This window comes from Lampris incognitus, chromosome 8 (genome assembly GCF_029633865.1).
Source record: "Lampris incognitus isolate fLamInc1 chromosome 8, fLamInc1.hap2, whole genome shotgun sequence".
NCBI classification, from domain to species: domain Eukaryota; kingdom Metazoa; phylum Chordata; class Actinopteri; order Lampriformes; family Lampridae; genus Lampris; species Lampris incognitus.
Window position 1 is genome coordinate 18,161,734 of NC_079218.1, and position 22,954 is coordinate 18,184,687.

Below are 22,954 nucleotides of genomic sequence, written 5' to 3' on the forward strand. Positions count from 1 at the left end.
AGAGTTTAAACCCAACTCCGATGCTCCTGGCCTTACTCCCCTTTCCCCTGGTCTCTTGCTCACAAAGTACATCTACCTTTCTTCTTTCCATCATATCAGCCAGCTCTCCCCCCATACCAGTCGAAATGCCAACATTCAAAGTTCCGACTATATATATAAACTAAGCAATGAGCTATGACATTCAGCCCTCATCTTATCTAAACTATGAGGATCCTCCATAGGTGTGCTCTCAGCAGGAGTCCATTAACATCATTGCTCGAGACAGAGAGAGAGAGAGAGAGAGAGAATGAGAGAGAGAACCAAAGCACACCACGTCAGGCACAAAGCATTCATACTAAAAAGAGACTTAAAAAGTAAAAGAACACAGTAACATGGGGGCTCATGGGGGTGGGATAGTGTCATGACAGTACCCCCCCCCCATGGACGTGTCTGGCATTCTCCCAGGCTTCTCTGGATGGTGACGATGAAAATCTCTCACCAAGATAGAGTCCAAGATGTTGCGACGGGGGACCCAGGACCTTTCCTCTGGACCATAACCCTCCTAGTCCACCAGGTATTGCATCCCCTTTCCCTGTGTGACGTGCATGAAGGAGGCAGTGGACCGTATAGGCAGGAGTGTCAGCAATTTCAAGTCAAGTCAATTTTTTTCTGTATAGCCCAATATCACAAATTACGAATTTGTCTCAAGGGGCTTTACAGCAATACAACATCCTGTCCTTAGACCCTCACATTGGATAAGGAACAACTCCCCTAAAAAACAAAAAACCTTTAACAGGCAGAAAAAAATAGAAAGAAATCTCAGGGAGAGCAACAGAGGAGGGCTCTCTCTCCCAAACAGACGTGAAATGGATGTTGTGTTTACACAATTTACAGAATACAACATCGAAAGAGGATATCAGAATTATAATGGAATTATAAGATACATGAATAATATGACGACGAGGATGCCAAGCAGTGTCCAGATGCCACTGGAACGGCCTGGGAGCTGAACTATGCAACCACCATCACCATGTAGACCTGACGGGAGGACAGAATACACATGTACACGGGGGAGACTCACATCACGCCATTCACATACACGGGAGAAGAGATGAGAAAGACATTAATCAGAGAGAGAAAGATATAACATTAAACAGGATAACAAAATTATACGGATTTATAAAAATGTGATGAGGAGAATGCCAAGCAGTGTCCAGGTGGTGTCCACCATCACCATGGAGACCTGGCAGGAGAACAGACTGCACGTGCACACGGGGGAGACTCATATCACACCATTCACATACACGGGAGAAGAAACAGGGGAAGACATCGTTGAGAGAGAGAAAAGACATGAGAGGAAAAAAATAACAGTTGCAATAGTCAATAATCTATACCCTATACTCTCATCAGCAGAACAGTGCTTGGTAAATTCATTGAGACAAACCGACCTGCCATGCAGTACAGGTCATGAAGTATTCAATTTAAAGGTAACTAACTGTAGATTAAGGCAAAACGAAGAGTTTTAACTTTGGATTTAAAGGACTCAACAGACTCTGATTGTCTGACGACAGCAGACAGATTATTCCACAAGAACGGGGGCCTGATAGAAAAAGGCCCTGCAAAGGCTGACTTCTTTTTAACTTTGGGTACAGGAGCCCTGTATTTTGAGAGTGGATAGCTTGAGATGGAATATACGGTTTAAGGAGATCAGACAGGTGTGATGGGGCAAGCCCATTTAGGATTTTACAAGTCAACAGAAGCACCTTGAAATCTGATCTAACATGGATAGGTAGCCAACGAAGGAAGGTAAGAATTTGGGTAATATGGTCAAATTTTCTAGTCTTAGTTAGGATTTTAGCTGCAGCAATTTGAACCATCTGAAGAGTTTTAGCACTAGCGTGTGCCAGACCTGACAACAGAGCATTACAGTAATCAAGTCTGGATGAAACAAATGCATGTATTAGAGTCTCTGCATCAGCCGTAACAGGAAACACTGAAATTTGGCAATGTAACTTAAGTGAAAAAAGTCAGTCTTTGTGACTTCTTTAATGTGTTTATCAGAGGAAAGGCTGCAATCAAATATAACACCAAGATTTTTGGCTGCCACTCTTTGTGAAATCAGAGTTGTCGAGTGTTATTGTTACTTGATCAAATTTATGTCTGTGTCTAGCAGGGCCAATGACCAGCATCAGTATTATCACAATTTAAAAGCAGGAAATTTAGTGACATCCAATTTTTCACAGCAGCCAAGCAGGCCTCTAAATTAATCATTTGAGTATGATCATCAGCCCTTATCAGCACATACAGCTGAGTATCACCAGCATAGCAATGGAAATTTATTTCCATAATTACATATAATTTGGCCAAGTGGTGAAATACAAAAAGAGAAAAGTAAGGGGCAAAGAACCAAGCCCTGAGGTATGCTATATTCCATGTCAGAGAATTTCAGTGCAATAGTATTACAGCAGACACAGGGTGTCGGTAGGAACTATGCTACTTTTGGGCGAAGGAGAAGGAGAGAGGGGAGCCATCTTCCAGAGGCAGTGGGAGAGAAGGAAGGGTAAGAGTGTGGAGGTGAGAGTCTGAACTTTGAATGTTGGCACTATGACTGGTAAAGGGAGAGAGCTGGCTGATATGATGAAGAGAAGGAAGGTAGATATACTGTGTGGGCAAGAGACCAGGTGAAAGGGGAATAAGGCCAGTAGCATTGGAGGTGGGTTCAAATTCTTCTACCATGATGCAAATGGGAGGAGAAATTGGGTAGGGTTAATTCTGAAGGAATAGAATGCCAAGAGTGTGTTGGAGGTGAAGAGAGTGTCAGACAGAGTGATAAGTGTGAAGCTGGAAATCGAAGGTGTATTGGTGAATGTTATCAGCGCATATGCCCTACAAGTTGGGTGTGAGATAGAAGAGAAAGAAGAATTCTGGAGTGAGTTGGATGAAGTGGTGGAGAGTGTATCCAAAGAGGAGAGAGTGGTGATTGGAGTGGACTTCAATGGGCATGTTGGTAAAGGAAACGGAGGTGATGAGGAGGTGATGGACAGGTATGGTGTCAAGGAGAGGAATGTGGAAGCACAGATTATTGTGGCTTTTATGAAAAGGATGGAAATGGCTGTGGTGAATACATATTTCAGGGTGACATATAAGAGTGGAGGAAAGTGCAAAGTTGGACTATATCTTATGTAAGAGGTGTGATCTGAAAGGGATTGGAGACTGCAAGGTGGTGACAAGGGAGAACGTAGCTAGGCAGCATCAGATGGTGGTCTGTAGGATGACTTTGGAGACCAAGAAGAGGAAGAGAGTGAAGGCAGAGCCAAGGATCAAATGGTGGAAGTTGAAGAAGGAAGACTGTTGTGTGGAGTTCAGGGAGGAGTTAAGACAGGCACTGGGTGGTAGTGAAGACTTGCTGGACGGCTGGGCAACTACTGCAGAAATAGTGAGGGAGACAGCTAGGAAGGTACTTGGTTTGTCATCTGGACAGAGGAAGGAATACAAGGAGACTTGGTGGTGGGATAGGAAGTACAGCAACGTATATAGAGAAAGAGTTTGGCAAAGCAGAAGTAGGATAGTCAGAGAGATGAAGAAAGCAGACAGACGTACAAGGAGATGTAGTATAAAGCGAAGACAGAGGTGGTGAATGCAAAGGAAAAGGCGTATGGTGAGTTGAATGAGAGGTTAGACACTAAGGAAGGAGAAAGGGACCGATTGGCTAGACAGAAGGACTGAGCTAGAAAGGATGTGCAGCAGGTTACGGCGATCAAGGATAGAGATGGAAATGTGCTGACAAGCAAGGAGGGGTGATGTACAGAGCTGTAGCAGCTACAGAGGTATAAAGTCAATCAGCCACAGCATGAAGATATGGGAAAGAGTAGTGGAAGCTAGGTTAAGAGGAGAGGTGATGATTAGTGGGCAGCAGTATGGTTTTATGCCACAAAAGAGCACTACAGAGGCGATGTTTGCTTTGAGAATGTTGATGGAGAAGTATAGAGAAGGCCAGAAGGAGTTACATTGTGTCTTTGTGGATTTAGAGAAAGAATATGACAGGGTGCCGAGAGAGGAGGTGTGGTATTGTATGAGGAAGTCGGGAGTTGCAGAGAAGTATGTAGGAGTGGTGCAGGATATGTATGAGGGAAGTGCGACAGTGGTGAGGTGAGCAGTTGGAATGACAGATGGGTTCATGGTGGAGGTGGAATTACATCAAGGATCGGCTCTGAGCCCTTTCTTATTTGAAATGGTGATGGACAAGTTGATGGACGACATCAGGCAGGAGTCTTCGTGGACTATGATGTTCATGGGTGACATTGTGATCTGTAGCAAGAGTAGGATGCAGGTTGAGGACAGCCTGGAGAGGTGGAGATATGCACTGGAGAGAAGAGGAATGAAAGTCAGTAGGAGCAAGATGGAAAACCTATGCGTGAATGAGAGGGAAGACAGCAGAAAGGTGAGGATCAAGGAGTAGAGGTGACGAAGGCGTATGAGTTTAAATACTTGGGGTCAACTATTCAAAGTAATGGGGAGTGTGGAAGAGAGGTGAAGAAGAGAGTGCAGGCAGGGTGGAGTGGGTGAAGAGTGTCAGGAGTGATTTGTGACAGAAGGGTACCAGCAAGAGTTAAAGGGAAGGTTTACAAGAGACCAGCTATGTTGTATGGTTTGGAGACAATGCCACTGATGTAAAGACAGGAGGAGGAGCTGGAGGTGGCAGAGTTGAAGATGCTAAGATTTTCATAGGGAGTGATGAAGAATGAGAATGTTAGAGTGACAGCTCAGGTTAGATGGTTTGGAGACAAAGTAAGAGAGGCAAGATTGAGATGGTTTGGACATGTGTGGAGGAGAGATGCTGGGTATATTGGGGGAAGGATGCTGAAAATGAAGCTGCCAGGGAAGAGGAGAAGAGGAAGGCCAAAGAGGAGGTTTATGGAAGTGGTAAGGGAGGACATGCAGGTGGCTGGTGGGACAGAGGAAGATGCAGAGGATAGGAAGAGATGGAAATGAATGATCTGATGTGGCAACCAACGGGGGCAGCCGAAAGTAGTAGTAGTATTATTATAGCAGACACACTGTCTCCTTCCAGATAAGTAGGACTTAAGCCAAGAGAGAGCTAGGCCAGAGACGCCAAAATAAAAATGTATTCTGTCTAATAGTACATAATGATCAGTGGTGTCAAAGGCTGCACCTAGGTCCAGTAGTAGAAGCACAGAGGTGGAATCCGAATGCATAGTGATAGGTCAAATTAACGACAACATTCACGAGCGTGTAACAACTTTAATGAAACATCAGAACCATACAGTCACGTAGAACAACCGCCAAAAACTACAATAACCACCGGAAGTGCAATAAGTCCCGCGCACTCAGGGAGAGGACCCCTGGATAGCAATATGCAATGCCTGCTAAAAATTTACAATTTAACAATCTCCCCATACTTCTTTAAAAAAAAAAAAATAATAATAAGAGCAAACAATAAGCAACAGAACAGTTTTTTTTAAAGTACCCTAAAGAGAAGTAGCCCATTAAAGTCTCTATTAAGAGGGAAATTGTTTTACAATTTTCATAAAATCAAGTCCTTCGAGTAACTTATTCTTAGTCTCTGTCAAGCTTCCACAATCCCTCATTCAGTGCCTTAAGGAGCATTAGAGCTGACGCTCCCTTTCTTGTTAAACAGTCAGGGAGCTGTTTCTTTGTGGCTGGCCACAGGATATATTGGCTCTTTCCACTGTGGAGGAGCTCCTTGATGCTGCTAATTTCAAGGCGGAGCCTTTTCTCTGCCACTTACCTGGTAGAATTGATAGCATCCACAAGGGAATAATTATCTGTAACACATACCACAGGCAAGATGTGCTGTATAGCCTCACCTATGCTAAGTTCAGAGTAAAGCGTGGACAGAAAGATGGCATTGTCAATACCATCAGCAAGTGCCTCTCCAGCTTAAGTACTCCAGACAACGCTTCCAATTCTTTTTGATTGCCAGCAGATAGGTGAGAATCTTCCTTCCTCACCCATAAGGACTGAGATATCCCCCTTGAGTACCTCCATCTGAAAGGTTCCCCATTGAATCATCCCTAAACACCACTAATCTTAGTGTGCTGTCGTTCCCCACATTCTGAAAATTTAAAGTTACATGTTCTGATTTCAACTTTCAGATTATCTTTTTTGCCTCATGCAAATTTTGTACTGTTGCATGTTTAATGTTTGATGCAAGGATGCAAGTATTACACATTACATCAGGCCTACTCTGTCTGGCAACCCACAGGATTTGACCTATTTTTGACCTCAGTTGATCAGTTTCACTGTCTGTGAGAGAGCCGTCACACTGCACAGCTCTAACAGGATCTATATGCATAGGTTGAAGGCTCTGTATGTAGTTTTCTTGTTGCACTTGTACCCCTGAATCTCCAGATATTAACTCCATTCCTAGTATATAGCTGATGCTGTCATGGTCCTCACGACCTACTTGAAAAGCTGCTTTCAATTGAGGAATGATTATGTTTGTGAGCCACCCCAAAGGAAATCATCAGTGTGACAAGCCAGCATTCCTATCACATTACAGCCTTATCCTGCCAGTAGAACACTGCAGGGTCGACCTGTGACATTTTTCCTTTTGTTCTCAGCATTATGTCTTTGACTCTGTTGTACCAGTACAATGATGCATCTACTAATCCATACACATGCTTCTTTAATTTCCAGAGTTCCTTCACTCTGAGCCTCAGGGGGTGGACGGATGTAGCTATCCTGAGTCAACTCCTGTCCTTGCAAAAAAGCTGACTTGATATCCATGGAGTACAGTTTCATTGTTTTTGAAATATCACTGCCATTCGTAATTTCAGGGATTCTGGGGCACATGTAGGTGAGTCTTTAGGACATTCTTTTGTGTTTATTTCCTCAAAATCTCTTGCCACCAATTGTGCTTTGGGTAAAATACCATCAGTGGTTTATTTTAGGGTACACACCCACCTTGTGGAGATGCACTTCTGGCCTATGTCTTTCACTTCATCAAAACACTAGTCTGCCTCCAGCTGCTAAATTCATCTGTTTAGCTGAGTCAAATAACACATCCTGTGAGATTAGAACACCATTCTTATGTCTGATAGGGCTTTGCTCTGTATTGTCTTCAGGTTCAATCTGGAGATTGTCTACTTGTGTTAGGTCAGCTAACCCTGTGGTACCAGCAACATCTGTTGGCTTACAGTATTGCAGGTTGTACCAGTTCTTATATTTTCAATTTGTCTTCCCTGTTCGACCAAGTATCTTTGTTGTGTGTGCCATTCCACTTTCTCTGTCCACATATGTTATAGTCTGTCTTTCAAACTCTGACCATCATTTGGCTGTTGTGGTCTGTAACCCCCTGGTCTGTACTCCTAGTGTTGTTGTTGTTGTCATGCTGGGAGGTCTCTCCCACACTTTCAATGTCAGTCTCATTGTCCATATCTGTGGATTCAATATTCTGTAAGTTTGTGTTACCCTCTGTGGCCTCCCCCTGCTATAGCTGCCTCCTCAGTGTGATGAGCATTTACCTTCTGTAATCTGGAGTGGTGCACTACTCTAACATAGGTGCCTCCATGTCTCACAAAGATCCCCGCCCCATCCTCCCCAATGACCACACCGGGACCTTTCCACTCAGCACAGTCTATTTGTTTGTAGCATACTTTGTCCTTAGTCAGCAGGCCGGAGTTGTTCACACAGAACTCTTCGAATTCTGTCAGAGCATTCTGCTTCTGTGAAAGCTTTCCTTGCTGCGTGTAAAGATGAAATGTGTTGACCAACCCATGTACTCATAGTAAGTAGTGCCCTAAAGAGCAGGAGGCTTGTCTACTAGTACCGAGGAAAGGTTTGGGTTCTGTCCAAACACCAACTGGTATAGACTGTACCCATGCACATTGTGCAAGGAGTTCTTTGCCATTAGAGCCCAATCCAGGGCTGTCTTCCAATCACATCCTTTGTCTTTCCTTACCTTTAACAAGATCTCAGTGAGGATCTGATTGTGTATTTCTAAAAGGCCGTTGCTCTATGGACTGTAGGCAACAGTGGTTTTTACTTCAATGTTAAAGTTCTCTGCCATGTCTCTCATCTCTTCATTATTGAACTCACCCTCATTTTCACTCAACAGTCTTTGTGGAGGACCGTGAACACTTATCCAGGAATGGATGAAATGCTCTGCCATCTCACTGGGTTTCTTTGTTGTTACAATCCTACCTGCGCTAAAACACGTGAAGTGGTCGATTATGTGAAGATACCATACCCCTGATTCTAGTTCGCGCAAGTCCACTGCCACAGTTTCATTGTACCTTGATGCCATTGGCAAACACACTGCAGGTTTAGGTTTGCTACAGTCATATTCGCTGTTATGGTAAGGACCATATTCTCACGAGCTATTTCTTGGTTCTCTTCATCTGTTATATTCACACAATAGTGTCCTGACAAGGTTAGTTCAAGTTTAACTGAGTGCTTGAACATTACTGCCTTGTCATTCTCAATATCTAAGACTGCATCTGCTCTTTTCAATGATGTTTTGCTCAGAAGTAAAGGAATATCTACTGGGACAACGTCAGTCTCTGTCCAGCACTTGGTCTTGCCCATCTTGGCTGGAAGTTTTACTCTCTTAGTGAAGTGTACCACTCTCCCATCACCAAATTTGAAAGCCTTATTATTACTTTTTGTATTTCTCTTTCCTCAGTCTCATTAATTCCACTGACAGAATTGTCAAACCACTTTCCTCCACAAATCGTTCTTGAACATGCAGTGACTGCAGATCCCAGTGATTCAACCATAAATACTCTTTGGTAAATAGCGCATTTCGATCTCCTCACGTAGTGCTTGTCCAGTGGATTTGTACCGGGCAGTGGCGTCCTCGCCTGACCTGGATATTGTGCTTTCTTTTTTTTATAAATTTATTTCTGATTTTTCCCTTTTTTCTCCCAATTTAGTGGCCAATCGATCCCTATTTTAATTCAAACACCCACGCTCGTATTGCATGCGTTCGCCACTTGCACCTCTCCGGCCGGCAGTCTCGAAGGAGACGCCTCCCCACTTTCGTCACAAGGCGACTCCAGGCCGAGCCACTGTTTTTTCCGACACACACAGGCGCATTCAAGCCGACTCCGCCCCCCTCCCGAAGACAACGTTGCCAATGATTGCTGCTTCATCGAGTCCGGCCATAGTCGGATCTGACGAGACCGGGGCGCGAACCCCCGTCCCCAGTGGGCAACTGCATCGACTCAAAGCCGATGCTTAGACCGCTACACCACCGCGGACCCAGGATATTGTGCTTTCTTGCCCTACCTTTTACCGGTGCCTTCCGCGTAAAATGCAGCGTCTTCCCTCATGTGAATTCCGCCTGCTCCATACATTTTTAGCAGGCATTGCACATTGCTATCCAGGGGTCCTCTCCCCGAGTGCACGGGACTTATTGCACTTCCGGTGGCTAGTGTAGTTTTTGTATGCTTGTATTTCAAAGCACACTTGTATTTCAATAAACACTTATGCCAAGATAGCGTAAAAAAAATCCAATTTTGATTTTCGGCATTTATGTTCCAGTCTCCTGCAGGCCCGCTTAAGAGCTCACGTCTCGTCGTTAAACCAGGGTGTAGGACTCTTTAGTTGCCTAGCTCTGGTAGTGAGAGGTGCAACTGAGTCGAGGAGACTAGAGAGGACCACATTTAAGTCACTGGTGAGATTTTCAACAGAGTCTGTCTCTACAGTGAAGCGAGCCAAGACCTCAGGCAGCTGCTGGCCAAATGCATCTACAGTGGACGGACCAGTATGGTCAGTAGCAGTTACCTCTGTGCCGACATTAACTGGAAAGGCCAATAGTGCTTCAAATTTGATGAGAAAATGATCTGACACAGCAGATGTGGTTGGCAAGACATTCAGACCAGAAACCACTATCCCTTTAGATAAGACCAACTCAAGGGTGTTACCACTGCAATGAGTCGACTCTTGAACAAACTGAGCGAACCCAACTGTATCAACAAGCGCCAGAAAGGCTTTACTTAGAGGATCAGCATCCTTATTCAGATGCATATTGAAATTGCCAAGAATTAGAATCTAATCAGCAAGAGTAACAAGACCTGAGATAAATTCTCCAAATTCTTCAAGATATATTGAGTAAGGGCCAGGGGGACCAATAGAGTATCACAATGTGGACTGAACAATCTGTTCGTGGCTGAGGGAGATGGATTTAGAATAAGAGCCTCAAAAATTTTTAATTTAGTTTCAAGTTTAGAAGTTAAATTGAAACTAGACACCCCCACCTTGTTTATTTACCCAAGCTACATGGGCACAAGTATAGTCAGGTGGGGAAGCTTCATTTAACGGAATGAAAAAAATGTGGTTTCAGCCATGTTTGACATAGCCCAACCATACCAAAACTATGTTCAGGAATCAGATCATTTATTATTAAGGCTTTGGTAGACAGTGAGCTGATATTTACGAAACCAAATTTGGACAGTGATTTTTTTTGTGGTATTTGTTAGTTTGGGTATGTGTGTTCTTGTAGTTTTTGGATGTGTTTTTGTCTTTGTGTTGTACTGCTGTGGGCTGGGGGAAACGGCATTTCATTTCATGTATGCACGTGCATGAAGTAAAATGACAAATAAAGTGTTCAAGCATCTTGTTGAAGTGATCAGTAGATGATAATGCTAGATGTTTCATCCTGCAGATTATTAGCTGCTTCTTTGCACATTTCACCACCACCGGTGGTAGGAATGATTATTAGATTATTGTGATTCACATATTTAGGAGAGGAGCACTTTGGAGCAATACAGCAGGGTAGGGGGACGGTCTCAATGTTATAGACCAAGCTGTCCCTGACTAAACATATTCACTAAATAAGTCGATTCCACATCCGCACTAGATTTAAACCTAGCAGGCTCTCTAATCATCTGCAACCTGCTGAATGGTCAGTCCCTAGTGGCAAACTAACCATAGACAGCTATCTAGACAAAAGAGCGGTGCCGTCCCAGGTAACGTGAATGCCATCCACTTTCAGCAGGTAAGGGTGGTCCCAGAAAGTAGGCCAGTTATCAACAAAGCTGAATCCCTGCTCATTACAGTAATACGCCAGCCAGCGGTTCATTGAGGTGAGCCTACAGTACATCTCATCATTACCCCTCACGGGTAAGGGACCAGAGACATTTAATTGATGCAGTCACATCTTTCTGGCCAACTCAAGCATCCTGACTAGGCTAGCTTTTGTGATCTGATTACTTCATCCTAGCATTATTGGTGCCGATATGAATAAAAATGTTGCTGAAAGTAGTGGTACTGTGTGCCTAGGTTCCCCGATCCTCCCTCCATGATGCCAGCACCCCAATATTATCCTCTGTGTCAGAGACTCTGGCCCTAGGTAAACAGTGAACCAAGGCTGGTGAAGCTAATCTGATATTGTGGGTAATGGAGTTTCCGATCACTAGCCCTAAATTGTGATAGGCCTCTGGAACTGCTGATAAACTGGCCTCTCAGTAAAACTGGGTGTAACCGAGCTAACTGCTGGGGAAGCAGACTGAAGACACTGAAACAAGCACTGAGAGCCCCACTGGGTAATGGCCCCTTTGTTCCAATCAATCTGGGGATTATGAGCCTCAGGGGTTGCTTAACACTATGGGAACTCTAGGAGAACTAATAACATGCAAACTCAAAAGCTCAGAGTGGTTTGATAGTTTGATGGAGGTGAGATGTGGAGCTTAGAGATGGAAGAGGTATGAGGAGCTGGTTTTGGCAGCTGCTGGTGGTGGAGAGGAGGTTTCTACCATGGCTCTGGTTTGTTCCAAGTGGAGAGTTGCCAGTGTGAAGGATATTTTCTTAACTGGTCCATGACTGTTTGCAGCATCTGCTCATGGTGACCCAAATGCTGCCCCTGGTTGGAGATTGCCTGCCTCAGGACATCATAGTCTGCTGGGTCCATTGCGTGGCCAGCACGTGCTGACACAAGGTAGGTGGAAGCACCCAGATCCAGACTCGGAGACACAGGAGAAGGTAAGTGGAAATTCTTTACTGAAGAATTTCCAAAAACTAAGTACAGCAAACTAAGAAATTCTTTACTGAAGAATTTCCACAAGCTAAGTACAACAGAAACTGATCACTTTCAATTCAAAACGGAAGTTGCAGAAAACTAAAACAACTGAGAGGCTGAAAATACTCAAACTAGGAACTGTTGGTCTACAGCAAAGAATACTGCATATGTGTATATATATATCCATCCATCCATCCATTGTCTTAACTGCTTATCCTGCTCTCAGGGTCGCGGGGATGCTGGAGCCTATTCCAGCAGTCATTGGGCAGCAGGTGGGGAGACACACACACACACACACACACACACACACACACACACACACACACACACATATATATATATATATATATATATATATATATATATATATATATATATATATATATATGTGTGTGTGTGTGTGTGTCTGTGTATGTATGTATGTATGTATGTGCATATATATATATTTATATATGTATATATAGAAAATGAGCTACGACCCTCAACTTATATAAACTGCTGATGAGGATCCTTCACAGCATTCATGCTAATTCATCCCAAAAGGAGACTTAAAAAATAAATAGCACACACACTCACACAGGGGTTCACGGGCGGGGCTGGGATCATGACACCTTACAATCTACTGACTGCAAACATACTCCAAAAATGGATGATGAACAAATCTATGTAGCTACATGTCACATCTGCTCAGAATGACTGAGCTATTCTGATCCCTTTGTAACTATATGAAAAAAGAGCGTGTATCTTATTGAGCATGTAGGTCTGTCTCAGGGAGGTTGACACAGCAACTTTAACACTATGAAAAACGGAGTTATCGCAATGATATTTAAAAGATACGGAAAATGAACAGCAACATTTCAAACATTTTTGAAAGAGCACACAATTTTACATGGAAAGTATTTAATTTTCTACAAGATTACACCCGAAAGGCACTGGTCCAGAAGATAGCTTGAACCAATTTCAGGACTGCACATTCGACCCAGGTCTTCTGTGTGAACAGGCCTACCTGTCCCAGTGGTCCGTCTCTCTGCACCCCCTGCCTGTGTTCCACACTTGAGTGCACAGAGGAATGCAAAATCCTCTAAGTGTTGAAACCTGATTGGCTCAGTCTCTTGTCCCCTGAACACCAGGGCTAGATCCATACTTTATGGTGGAAGTCAAGGGTCATGCAGACGCCGTCAGCATTAGAAACCAGTGCCAGCTAACCATCTCACTCTCTTTCTCAGACTTGCCTGCCAGATCACTCAATCACACATAAACAGAGGGGCATTAAAAAACAAAACAAAACAACAATCTGCATTGTGAAAGCTCCACTTGCACCGCTTTATGCTGTGTGGGCCACATGAGAGCAACTGAACAAGAATAGCTCAATAACACAGAGAAAATCAAAGCAAATAAATCAATGACCCTAAATGATTCTTGAAACCAAAACGGCCTACAGTGGATATTGTATCTTCGGAGAGAAGTTAGGGAGAGAGGGGGGTACGTTTTGAATAGGAGAAACTGAGAGAGAGAGAGCGAGAGAGAGAGTTTAAAGCTCGTGGTGTGTTTTTAAGCTGCTCTCAGCCTGAGGCGCAGCAGAAGAAAGACATCTCCACCAGATTAAAAGGGCTGAAGACCAGGAGGGGAAACATAGGAGAGAACACGCCTTGAGCCCCCAGGGGTAAAGACCCTCTGGAGAAACAGAAGAAAGAGGAATGCCCGCGAGAAAGCTGAGCTGGAAAGCATTGAGGGAAAGAATGGGGGGTGGGGTGGGGGACTTAATTCACACCCTCTCAGCCCCCGTCTCCGTCCTCACTGTTGGGAAGATGATAGTGCATAGGGAAAGGAGTGTTTGAAACGAGAGCTAGTGAGAACACAAACGCATATTACACTTGCGTCAAGAAGATACTCCCGATTCCAGTACGTGGCACACACGCATCAGATGCACTTCACCGTAAAAGAAACTCCCAGTGACTTTCAGCATTTATGGAGTACTTTTACGGTTAACATATGTCCATACTGGAATGACACTGATTTGAATTATAAATGTAAAAGCCCACAAATTCAGTTCCTACTGCATTGTCAATGGGGCAGGTCCTGGTTTTGCGGGCCTTGATGAAATCAAGGGTTGACACATTGGCCCGTTATCACCGAGATACTGTGTGAATTCTATGTGACATATTTAAAATGTGTGACACACAAAATGTCGCTTGTGCGCTTCATGTGTCTCAACAGGTTATGAAGAGAACGGGCATTTGCCGGGAAAATGTAAAAGTATTGTTCATTACGTGAGGAAATGGAAGTCTTCCTTAGATGGTAAACAGTGGTGAGAATCTTTATTATGAATACTGAATACACATTATCTTATTATCCACACGGAGCAGTAACCAAAACATACTTTACCTATCAAACAAGGTACATAGCGATAGGGACACCCCCCCCCCCCACCGCCTCCACCATTTCTACCAGATTTCAGATTTTGGGGGTGTGGAGGGGGTCGTTATAAATCACTTCAGTAATCAGAACTCGACAATTCTGCCCCTCGAATAAAACATAATGATACAAAGAGAAGTAACTTGTTGGTATATAACATGAAAAGGTAATGGGATTTCTGATCATCATCCTCCTGGATTAATTAAAAAAAACAGTTAAAAACTGTCACTCCCCCTTTGAAAATACACTGGTTTGTCAGGGTGTAGACCCCGACCCCATCCCGCATGTTTAACCTAAACCTACGCCCTTATATAGAGATCTTCAATATGAAGACCACATTTCACTAGTCTTTTAAGGGACCTCACATTCATTCCAATTATCTTTGAAATATCTTGGAGCCGTTTGTCCTGATTCACCATTGCCATAGGTTTTCAGTGAAACTGAAAATGTCCCTTGAAACCTCAAAATATCATATTTAACTGAAAAGCTTTGCTAAGAGAGTTGTCATTTCAAGGTACAATCCTGAAAATTTACATGCAAACAAATAGTCTTTTTAAATTCTTTCTATTGCTGGCGTATTCAAGACAATAACCAATCCACTGGCAATGGCGGCTGTGCTTGAACCACCACCGCATTTATCTCAGATCACCACAGGTGTCAGTAAGTTAAAACCAGTTATCAGGATTGCAACTTGTTCCTAACAGTTGCTCTGACAGACCATACAATGTCATACAATCCACCGACTAAGGAAGAAAAATGAATTTTCCCACTGAAGCTTTTCCACTTTGCAATAGTGTAAGGCTTTTTTAAGAGATACCCCGGAAGGAATTGACATTAAATGTGCTATTTTAAGTGAGTTTCACCAGGTTAAAGGTACATTTTAAGATATACTGCAGTACGACAGTGATGAATCAGTACAATATGCGTACTAAATATCTCAAGTTACAGAAAAAAAAAGATGCAAAGGAACATTCTGTAGTATGAAGTTGCATCTACAGTATTTAAGACATTACAGAAATGCAAAACAGACGGCATCTGTCAGGAGTACCTTGACATTTTGAGTTATAATGTGATATTTCTCTCAAACTCTCACTCCCAGACATTTACAGCTGGGGAGAATTCGTGAAAGGAAGAGTAATCTGTCGCTACTCTTGCCTGTGTAAGCCAGTCCTTGTGTACATATCTGAAGATTGCTGTGTTGTCATGTTGTCATTCTATGTTAAGTACAACGAGAGAGCCACGAAACCGGAGTCAAATTCCACGGAGGCGCAAACCTACACGGCCAATAAACACGATTCGGATTCCACAACGTGAATAAAGAAGCTGCTTCCGAGGCAAACACATACCGTTACAGAGGCGGCATGAGTCAAATGAGTCGCATCATGTGCCGTCTGCAGCACAAATGGGAGGCGCCAGCTGAGGTGCCCAAAATATAAAAATAGTTGTTTTTAGCACTTCTCTGACACCTTTTACTCAAAGAAAATTCAAGTCTGTATGAGTGTCTCGGCTGGTGAGTAGAAGTGCTCACTACTCTAGTCAAGACGCTGCGGGCTTGTGTGTCTGTGTGTGTGTGTGCGTGCGTTAAATAGAAATGAACAGGAGGACCCTCCTTGACCCATGTCAAATGGAGCCGCTGTCTTCTGGCCTTTCACATTGTTCGAATTCCACATTGAATCTAACGGATGCTGCTAGTTACAGACATTGTTTTTTTTAGCTCATAGCTACCATTATTCAGTGGTTTCAATGATGAATGCTTACAAAGTCCACTAATCATTTCAGTGATACTTAAAGCCGCATAAGGGAATTTCCGCCCAATGGCGGTGGACAAAGCCCCACGCTGTTTTAGTTGAATTCAGTTTCATGTTGCTTGAACGACGCAGGAAGACAATCGTATATCATGGCTTCTAACACTGACGTCTTACATGTTGTGATTTGTGTACAACCAGCAAAAGCAAAGTAACCGATTTAAATTTAAATAGCGTAAATATAACATACACATCATATAAATGCTAGTCTATAATTACGCAAAACAACGTCACTTCCTGTGCAGCAGTCAAAATTTCATGGAAAAATATGGCAGTTGACAAATGGGTAAATCAGGGGCGTCCGGGTGGCGTAGCGGTCTATTCCATTGCCTACCAACACGGGGATCAGTGGTTCAAATCCCCGTGTTACCTCCGGCTTGGTCGGGCATCCCTACAGACACAACTGGCTGTGTCTGCGGGCAGGAAGCCAGATGTGGATGTGTCCTGGTCACTGCACTAGCGCCTCCTCTGGTCGGTTGGGGCGCCTGTCGGGGGGGAGGGGGAAATGGGGGGAATAGTGTGATCCTCCCGCGCGCTATGTCCCCCTGGCGAAACTCCCCACTGTCAAGTGAAAAGAAGCGGCTTGCAACTCCACATGTATCGGAGGAAGAATGTGGTAGTCTGCAGCCCTCCCCAGATTGGCAGAGGGGCTGGAGCAGTGACCGGGGCGGTTCGGAAGAATGAGGTAATTGGCCGGATACAACGGGAGAGAAAAAGCCCCCCCAAAAATGGGCAAATCAGCAAATCCATCTGACAACTCTTTTCTTAATTTTCCTTGGAACTGGGGGGGGGGGTAGTATTTTGGAAACTAATAGCAATTAAAAGGCAATATTTTACCATAAAAACGTTCCCTCATGCAGCTTTAAGGACATATGTAGAAAATGGCTGCCACTAATGTGACCAGTGACACACAAGAAAAGCTCAAACCGAAGCAAAATCTCAAAATGTCAAGGTATCCATTTAAGTTACACTTTAAAGCAGATCACTCATGGACATTTTTGATTAATAAAACAGACACTTTCAGTCCATAGATATGGATGAATGGCACTCAAAGATGAAAACGTTTAGAGATTTCAAAAACAGACCACTTAAAAGTTGAACAAAATATCTGGCTGGATAGATTCCTTGGCCAAAGTCTCCGAAGAAATCTAATTCAACAGTGCTCTCTGGTCTCAGTGTCCACTTGGTTCTTGTTCAGTTTCAGTGTTTTGAAAATGAGCTGCCAAACACAATCACAGGCATCAGAAAAGACCGACCAAACCCCGAGAGAAACACAGGAAGTGCCTTTAGACCGCAATTCCCATTCTCGCTGAAAACTACAAAAGTGCTCATATGTCTCGGCTTCTCTCTCTTTTGACACATGGCTGAAATGGAGAAAGGAGAGTCACGCAGATCAGAGGAGACAGACTAAAATGGCTCTCCAAAGTCTGTATTACACATCACACCTGAGTAAAGAAGTGTCATTTTTAAACCCAATGAAAACAGAGAAAATCCGATAAAACCTCTATTTAGTTTTCTAAGAACAGTGGCCATATCATGATATATGAATGGATCAATTCAAGACACCTAAGGTGAAGACGTTGCCCGTCGATGAAAATCCATAGACTTCATCATTACGCATTACTATGAAACCAGTAATCCTAATTGTCTCATTTGGTGAGAGATGACAGCCTCATCTCACTGTGGCAGCAATCATGGCCAATGAATAGTCTTAAATTTTCATCAGGACACAATATTAAAAAAGCCGTAACCCGGGGAATGGTATTGGCATTGATCTGTCTTTCCTCTGGCTTGAGCAGTTTTATTGGGTCTTGGCCACAGTTAAACATGACAACAGTGAAGCAGGCAACTAGCAGAGGGTGAAATGGCCACTACTGTAATAACGACGCAGAGGCAAAATGTACAACACCAACTTCAACCCATAGTCCGCGGCTTCAGGGCTTTAGGGGCTAGTGTGGGTGGTTTGGGCTTGTCTTTGGACAGCTCTCTCATGCTGCTGGGAAGGTTGTCTCTCGTGAAATGTTTTATTCAGTGGCATTCAGAAACGGTGCCAAAACCCTTTGATGAAGTCCATATTTCGTGTTAATCACTGGTGCCCCGAAAAGTACTGCGCAGTTCTGTGTGTAGGCAGTGCTCTCACACCGTGGCTACACTTGTGTGCTGGTGTTTGTATTAGGGTTTGGGGCCAGGCGACCTATGCTGTGATTAGAATGGCATGGATGCTGCGCTCTTGCTCCTTATGGTCACAGTCTGAATGCTGGAGAGAATCTTCCTCTGATGTCCAGCCAAAGTCACTCCCATATGCAGCAGCTCCCTGGGAACAGAAGTACGCAGTCAGGTGACAAGAAGTGCAAACAGACCGGCAGGCAGAAATAAGTACATCAATAATTAATGCCTGCAAGATGAATGGACGCATTGTAATAGTTTGATATGCAAGATATTAGACATTAAAAGAATTTAAATGGTGCTTCACTTTGGTGGAACATTTTCCCCCTATGGTCATATACCTTTATGGCCATCTGTAGTTTCTCAATGGTCAAATCACCAAAGTTGGCCACTCTAAGGACCTATAATAGTTCCTACTTTTAAATTTGGAATCCTAGTCTGAAGTTTTTTACAAATACATTTTCTATAGTACCACACATACTGAGGTGGAAATGTCATACCAAAGTTAAATATTGCTTTAAATAAGAAAACATTATAACTGAAATAAACTGACTCTGTGGTGATCTGCGCCAGCTGATCTACTGATGTGAAGCCGGCCTGAAGGAAGCTATCTTCGTAACGCTCCATCTTGATGGCCCTGAGCCAATCTCCCACTGAGGCACATGTTGAGAGGGCCGGGGGCACGCGTTGGTCCAGCAGGGGGTAAGATGGCCTAGGGGACACGGTACCAAAAGAAAGGAGCAAACAAGACATCCCATCATCAAAACAACAGTGTGTGCCTGACATATAGCCTACAGCAACATTCCTGTCCACAAGGAGAGGTGAAATTTGTGTCAGAGTGACTGACAGGGAAAAACAATAGTGTTTGTGAAGGGTGGATGTGTGCTATGCTCTATGTGACCAGTGAATAGGTAGAATGAGGGAGAAGGGAAATGGGCACAGTGAGTAGCTGACAGGTCACAGCAGGGCATTAAGGAGGCCGACAGAAGATTGGGCAGTAGGAGGCTAATGTCAGTCCTCTGACTGGAAGGATTCTTAATGGACTGTGAGAAGACAAAAGATATCATCGTAGACAAGATGTGCTTCTCTATTTTTCTGTTGCAGGCCCAAACTGTATATCACTTGCCACTCGGGCCATCAGATGCAATTTTCTGTCCACGTACATGCTTCACTGAAAGAGAATCGAACTCACTCACCCTGCACCTTCTTGGGCCAATATCTTCAGTGACGCGGGGTTGCGGATCAGCTTGTCCAGGGCACTGACGATGTCAGCAAAGCGTGGACGTGCCGTACGCTCCTTCTGCCAACAGTCCAGCATTAGTTGGTGGAGGTGGGTGGGGCAGTCAGGGGGAGGGGGTAGCCGGTAGTCTTGCTCAATGGCATTGATTACCTGACAAGAGGTATAATAAGAACATTATTTTGGGAAAGTATCCAGAGACACCAGATTCACATGAATACCTTCATGCACATAAACACAGAAACAAATGCACAACTTATAAAGAGAGTTCCAGTTTGCCTTGCTAAATGTATGAGTCACAATGAAGCCACTGTAAAACCTCTCCTGGTTCTTACAGTCACTTAAACTTACATCTTGGTTGCTCATGTCCCAGTATGGCCTCTCTCCAAAGGACATCACCTCCCACATGACAATGCCGTAGCTCCATACATCTGAGGCTGATGTGAACTTTCTGAAGGCTATGGCCTCAGGTGCCGTCCAGCGAATAGGAATCTTACCTCCCTTTAAGGAGCGGGTATGACAACAGTTAACAAAGCACACTTCACAGTCATGTCCATAAAGGGTTCTTTAAATACCAGTGTGATACTTGTTGGTTATCAAATCAGAAGACTTTTAAATAATAAGTACAAGATGAAGAATGTGCTTTTTTAAATATTCATAATCGTCCCGACATATGAACCACATGTAAGGCCGTAATGGGGGGCAGCTAAATTGTGATTCAATTTTATACCAATAGTAGGTTAAAAAAAAAGCTAGCCCTCTCTAGCTAACTAGTCATCATGTCCCTCTCATGTACAAGGCTAATTGGCAGACCATCAGCCCTGCTTATTTTCTTACCTTCCCTTTCCCTTCCAACAAGGCTTATGCTTGATGTTAAATCATTTTCACACACAAAAGCGGATCTGTAAATATTCAGTTTTTCACTTAAATACTGTAGTAACCTACTATTTAGTTAAAAAGAGCAGCCACCGATTTGATGGTTGATCATTTCAATGTTTCCTATCAGGCTTAATTTTGTTATTGCCTGGACTGATACAGCAAAACACAAGCATCTCCAAGCTTGTGGACTTAAACGCTAAAAGCGGGTTCTTCTGGCAGTCAGAGAGGAGGGTAAAGCTGTCTTACCAGAGAACTGGTGTAAGTCGGGTCAGAGGAGTTCTCCTGCAGGAAGCGTGAAAGGCCAAAATCAGAAACCTTGCACACCAGATTGCTGTTGATCAGGATGTTGCGGGCAGCGAGGTCTCGGTGGACATAGCTCATATCCGACAGATACTTCATGCCGGAGGCGATGCCACGTAGCATGCCCACCAGCTGGATAGGAGTGAACTGGCTATCATTCAGCTGCAGAAGAAGAGAGAAAATAAAGGGGAAGTGAATTAATGTAAATGTGTTTTTGTTTTTTTTGCATGTGGTGGAAATTAATTGGTTGCTAGAGTTAAGACAGATTACATTTATAAGCATTCGATTTGCTTTATTCTATTTCTTTTACTGATGATATAAAAACAGAGGGAACATAATTTCACAGTTGACAATTTCAGAGGTGTGACAAAAATGAAACTAGAAGTTAACGTTATGTATTGAATGTTGTTTTTTCATGTTTTTGGATTCAACTGAAGATGAGTTTTGCACTCAAGTCCATCTCGCCTTGTCTTTTTAAATAGTTTTGACCAGAAGTGTGTGTGTTTCTCGTGTCATACTGACCCTCAGAAAAGAGTCCAAAGCTCCATTCTCCATAAACTCAGTGAGGATCATGACCGGACAGCTGGCTGTGATGATGCCCTCCAAGTGAATGATGTTAGGATGCTGAAACTGGCCCATGATGGATGCCTCAGACAGGAAGTCCCGCCTCTGCTTATCAGTGTAACCACCCTTTAGTGTCTTTATGGCCACGTAGTTTTCTTTCTTCCCTGGAATCTTCAGTCTTCCGCGGCAAACCTCCCCGAACTCCCCTACGGCAAACAGTCACATAGTAATTTATTTGTCACTTATAACAATATTTATTGCTTCCCCCCTTTTTTTCCCCCAATTGTATCCGGCCAATTACCCCACTCTTCCGAGCCATCCCGGTCACTGCTCCACCCCCTCCTGCTGATCCGGGCAGGGCTGCAGACCACCACATGCCTCCTCTGATACATGCGGACTGCGGAGTCACCAGCTGCTTCTTTTCACCTGACAGTGAGGAGTTTCACCAGGGGGACATAGTGCGTGGGAGGATCATGCTAGTCCCCCCAGTTAACCCTCCGCTCTGAACAGGCACCTCGCCCGACCAGAGGAGGCGCTAATGCAGCGACCAGGACACATACCCACATCCGGCTTCCCACCTACAGACACGGCCAATTGTGTCTGTAGGGATGTCTGACCAAGCTGAGGGTAACACGGGGATTCAAACGGGCGATACCTGTGTTGGTAGCCAGCGGAATAGACCGCCATGCCACCCGGACGCCCAGTTATAACAATATTTTGAGCAACAACTTTCTCCTTCAGTTACTATGGAGCTGGGTTGCAGTTAATGGGGCCATTTGGTTTGAATAACGGATGCTGCTAATTCCAACACTTTTTTTTACTAGTTCATTGAGGTGAGGGTAGTAAATCTTTTCCCCACCCTATGCCAAGTGCTTGGACAAGGGAAAGAGGCAGACAGAAATTTCAAATGTCAGTACCCTTTAACGCAGTTCACCACATGCTTTGCTTTTTCAATCATCGCTAAAGAGAACAATGAGCCTGTAGACACTATAAGCAAACAATACTAAAAGTCATCAGTGTGTTTATGCACAGGAACCACAGGTCAGTACTAGGTTTATCAATCTAAAAGTAGCAAGAGAAGCATGAAGCTGGGGCTCACCGGCACCGATAACCTCCTCAATCTTGACAAATGAAACATCAATTTCCTTGGCAAACTCTCGAACTGCCTCATTGGGATCTTCATAGGTGAAAGGGTCGATATAAATCTTGACCCCTAAGGGAACGAGAGAGACAGAGGCAAAGGAGATCGTGGGAAAGGAAGAGAAGAAATGCCAGATAATTATGAACAGCAAGCAGTTATATCAAATGCACCCTGATTTTCATGGCATGTATGAAATAACTGTTGGCTCCAGCACAGTTTATGTGTGTGTGTGTGCCTCTGCATGTGTCTGTTATCCATCCACCTTGTCCAACGAGGTGCTGGCTGTTTTTGTCACTCAGCTCTGGATCCTTTATTCTGCCATGTCGGCTGCAGAAAGAAAGAGCACAGAGGGGGCGATTAATGGAACGTGGTGACGGAGAAGGCCAAGACAGTGATGGGGTGGGGTGGGATCATACTTTACTCTTAAGGTATTTTGAGTCCTTTGTGACACCATTGTATGCAAC

General features: G+C 43.9%; 1 protein-coding gene across 1 annotated transcript in view; it reads right to left on the reverse strand.

Moving 5' to 3' along the window:
* Positions 1 to 14,283: 14,283 nt before the first annotated feature.
* Positions 14,284 to 22,954, reverse strand: part of ephb4a (eph receptor B4a) — a 42,343-nt gene continuing 33,672 nt past the window's right edge. Inside the window, exons 11-18 of the mRNA XM_056285013.1 lie at positions 22,753 to 22,817; positions 22,449 to 22,562; positions 21,308 to 21,555; positions 20,732 to 20,947; positions 19,958 to 20,107; positions 19,566 to 19,759; positions 18,923 to 19,081; positions 14,284 to 18,517 (exon numbers count right to left, since the gene is read on the reverse strand). Of these exons, the coding sequence (XP_056140988.1) occupies positions 18,409 to 18,517; positions 18,923 to 19,081; positions 19,566 to 19,759; positions 19,958 to 20,107; positions 20,732 to 20,947; positions 21,308 to 21,555; positions 22,449 to 22,562; positions 22,753 to 22,817 (1,255 nt within the window). The 3' untranslated portion in view covers positions 14,284 to 18,408. The remainder of the gene's footprint in view (positions 18,518 to 18,922; positions 19,082 to 19,565; positions 19,760 to 19,957; positions 20,108 to 20,731; positions 20,948 to 21,307; positions 21,556 to 22,448; positions 22,563 to 22,752; positions 22,818 to 22,954) is intronic.